This window comes from Tupaia chinensis, unplaced genomic scaffold (genome assembly GCF_000334495.1).
Source record: "Tupaia chinensis unplaced genomic scaffold, TupChi_1.0 Scaffold000116_2, whole genome shotgun sequence".
Taxonomy (NCBI): domain Eukaryota; kingdom Metazoa; phylum Chordata; class Mammalia; order Scandentia; family Tupaiidae; genus Tupaia; species Tupaia belangeri.
The window spans coordinates 17,714-21,368 of record NW_006159581.1 but is presented as its reverse complement, the minus strand read 5'-3'; the positions used below and the strand labels follow the sequence as shown (position 1 = coordinate 21,368).

The 3,655-nt window shown below is 56.2% G+C and overlaps 1 protein-coding gene across 1 annotated transcript in view; it reads right to left on the bottom strand.

The window, feature by feature from the left end:
• Positions 1-167: 167 nt before the first annotated feature.
• Positions 168-3,655, bottom strand: part of RXRB (retinoid X receptor beta) — a 7,719-nt gene continuing 4,231 nt past the window's right edge. Inside the window, exons 5-10 of the mRNA XM_027770224.1 lie at positions 2,955-3,127; positions 2,445-2,574; positions 2,109-2,241; positions 1,902-2,005; positions 1,486-1,591; positions 168-1,379 (exon numbers count right to left, since the gene is read on the bottom strand). Coding sequence (XP_027626025.1) covers positions 1,232-1,379; positions 1,486-1,591; positions 1,902-2,005; positions 2,109-2,241; positions 2,445-2,574; positions 2,955-3,127 — 794 coding nt within the window. The 3' untranslated portion in view covers positions 168-1,231. The remainder of the gene's footprint in view (positions 1,380-1,485; positions 1,592-1,901; positions 2,006-2,108; positions 2,242-2,444; positions 2,575-2,954; positions 3,128-3,655) is intronic.

Below are 3,655 nucleotides of genomic sequence, written 5' to 3'. Positions count from 1 at the left end.
ACACCCCCGCCCCCCCTCCCCGACAAAGCGCGCCTTGTGTCCCCCACCCCGCGCCAGCCTCTGGGCCCCAGGGAACCTCGCCGGCACATCCAGAACTCCCAACCGGATACCCCGCACCCAGCTCACCCGGCGCTGCCCGCCCCAGTCACCTCAGTCCAGAAAACAGATTTTAATTTGAAAGCGATTTTATGTAGGAGTGAAAAAGGGGAAAGGAACTCCAAAGAACAGATGCGGGGCAAAAATCATGCAGCCCCAGCAGCCGTCTCTGCGAGCTAGCATCCCCCCTCAATTCTCAGGCCAGCTGCCGTCTCCAGCCTATTTGGTGTTCACAGGGCTACAGGGGGCTGGGAAAGGGGAGGCCCAGGCCTCGCGTGCCAAACCGTCCCCTGCAGGGCCCTGTCCTCACAGCCCAGGCCCCTCCCCAGTGGGACAGGAAGAGATCGGGAGATGGGGCGAGGTGGGAAAGCCAGAGCTCAGTCCCAAGGCCAGACTAGCTCAGGGCCCTGCCTTTCCCAAACACCCACCTCTGCCACTGGCATTTCTTAGTCAACCTGGAAAAGTACAGTACTTCTTTGCGTCTAACTGCAAGTCTCTACCCTCAGAGGAAATTAAAAATAGCAGACTGGTTCCTGCATCTCCACCAGGCCCTTCACCACCACCACCGTTTTTATTTTCCAGTCTGCCTGCAGAAGGGGGTGAAGAGTAAAATGGACAGGAGATAGTGACAGCCCCCCTCCTCCTGCTGGAGAAGCCCTTATCTGCCAGTTTTGGGGCAAGGAGGGCCTGTCAGAGCCTGACTGCCATCAGTTCGGGGGGCCTGCCCCCAGTATCCATCTTTGGGGGGAGCTCCCCGTTTCCACTCTTCAGATGTGGGAGCAAAGTGAGGCAGGATGAGAAGGACACCCGGTCCTGGGAGCCGGACCAGTGCTTTGTGCTGGGGGAAGGCAGGGGGTAAGAAATCCCCCTCTACCCCAGTCATGGGAAACCCCCACAAATTCAGAGACTCAAGGCCACTGAAGGGAGAGGTCCATTCCTCACAGGGGCCTGGGGTCCCCTCTGACTTGGGATATCAAGCAACCCCTCGGAGCGTTTCTCGACCCCCTTGGAGGTCTTGGTTCTGTCCTGTATTCCTCACCCCACCAAGGTTCTGGGAACGTGGCCCCCCCCACTCCGCCCAGAAAGGGCCCAGGGTCCCTCTTGGATGTGCGCTCCTCCGTGTTTGGGTCTGGGCTCAGGCCAGCTGATGGGGAGCTTCAAGCATCTCCATAAGAAAGGTGTCAATGGGGGTGTCCCCGATGAGCTTGAAGAAAAACAGATGCTCTAGACATTTAAGGCCGATGGAGCGGAGCGCAGGAAGGCGCAGCAGCAGCTTGGCAAACCTGCGGTGGCGGGGAGAAGGGCACTGAGCGCGAAGCACACAGGCCCTGGGCACACCCTCTCGGCGCCCACACCCCTGCGCAGCGCGGGCCCACAGCGCCGTCTCACCGTCCCTGCTGCTCGGGGTACTTCTGCTTGCAGTAGGTCTCCAGGGACGCGTACACCTTCTCCCGCAGGACCTCCACCTCGCTGGGGTTGGAGAGGCCCTTGGCATCTGGATGGCAGGCGAGAGAGGAGGAAGAGAGAGAAGAAAAGTCAAACCAGGACAGACATGTGGACGTGGCCCCCGGGGTGCCCCTGTAGGGTCACACCTGCTCGCCTTTCACCAGATGCCTGGCAGAGGAAGCAGGGCCCACTGGGATTGTGGTGGGGGATCAGAAAGGGAATGTAGCAATGCATGTGCGTTTTTCCTTAGTTGGGCGATTTCTTACTGAGGGGGCTAGCTGGGTAACTGAGGGGTCTCTGGAGAAGAAGAGGCTCCAAGACTGCCTTGGTTTGAGAGGCAGGGATCATCCTGCTCTTACCTGGATTAAACAGAATGATTGCCCGCAGGCAGCCCAGCTCTGTCTTGTCCATCCTCATGTCGCGCATTTTGGACACTAGCTCTGTCAGCACCCTGGAGAGGGACCTGCAGGTCACTCAAAGGTCACAGCTCAGCCAGCCTTGGACATGGACCAGTCTATAGCCCCACCCCCTCTGCCTAGAGGCCAGCCCAGCCGTGAGCCACTGACCGGTCAAAGATGGCTCCCACGCCTGCAGAATGGGCCGAGTTGCGGTGCACGTGAAGACCTGTGGCGAGGAGGATGCCGTCTCGGACGTCGATGGAGCGGTGGGAGAAAGAGGCAATGAGGAGCTCATTCCAGCCTGGGTGGGGCAGCAAGAGTCAGGAGCCACAGATCAAGTCATGGATCCAGAACACATTAGGGGAAGAGAAGAAGAAAACAGGTGCCGAGGTTAGCAAGCCTGGTGCCTTGCGTATGCAAAGTAAGACCACTGAGGTCAGGACAGATCAGCAAGTCAAAGAGGGGTCAAATGTCAAGAGGTCAAGGGGGTCCAAGGTCACTGACCTGCCCTTAGCAATATGACCTGGTCATCCAGAGGTAAGGAAGAAAAGTGTGGGATCCTCTTCGCCCACTCAACAAGCGTGAATAGCTGTTTGTCAGCCGCCTGACAGATGTTAGTCACAGGGTCATTTGGCTGCAGGGGACAGGAGGGAAGTTATGGAAGATCTGGAGGTAGACTGGGAGCTCCCCCGCCTTATAAGAGGCTTTGACACCCTGCTTATATATAGTCTTCCTTCAAGCCCATCTAAAGCAATTCCTGGAAATCAGGACTCTCTGCCCCCAGGATTTATGTGGGACTTGCCCGTGGTTCTGCCAGTGGGCTGTGTGGGGAGTGGAGACAGAGGGAGCTATCGCACCCACCTCAGATGTTTGAGACCTTGTCTGGCAGCATTTCCAGTCCCAGGCAGCGTGGGAGGATTATAAGGGGAAGGGAGCGAGAGGGGAGAGACACCAGACCTAGACTCCCTCCCCCAGCCCCCCTCAGGAAGGAGAGGAACTGGCCCCATCACTCACGCTGCTGCCGCCACCCCCAGTTCCCCCAGGACTCTCAACGCCCTGGTCACTCTTCTGTTCCACAGCAAGTTCTGCCTCCAGGATCCTGTCCACAGGCATCTCCTCGGGGGCTCCCCCAGCCCCCTCGCCATCCCCGTCCTTGTCTTTTCCCCGCTGCCGCTCCTCCTGTACCGCTGGGGAGGGAGTGGGGGAAAAAAAAGGAAAATCAGCAACCAGCCTTATAGGGACTCCAAAATATCCCAAGGGACCAGCAGGTAGCATGGTGGTTAAGATGCTGGATACTCCCACATGGCTAACTATGGTTTGAATCCCGGACCTGGTGGCTTGCTTTTTCACTTTCTCTCTCTCTCTCGTTCTCTGTGTCTCTCTCTGGCCAAATAAAAATGGATGAAAGAGTAAATAAAATTAAATAATTCTTAAAAAAAAAAAATCCCTAGGTTCATGGCCCTTGGGAAATATTTACAGGAACAAAAAGTCACTAGAAAGCCTCAAAGCAGTCAGGAAGCAGGGGTTATAAAGGACAGATAAATAAATCAAGAAAAAAGGAAGAGGAGAGGAAAGAGACTAGAGAGGAAGCTGGTATTTCAACCCAGGGCCTACAGCATGCTAAAACACATGCCCAACATGTTTTAAACTTCACTCAATTATTGCAACTCTGGGAGTGCTTATCTCCATTTTTAAAGATAAAGAGGGCTGGTTCA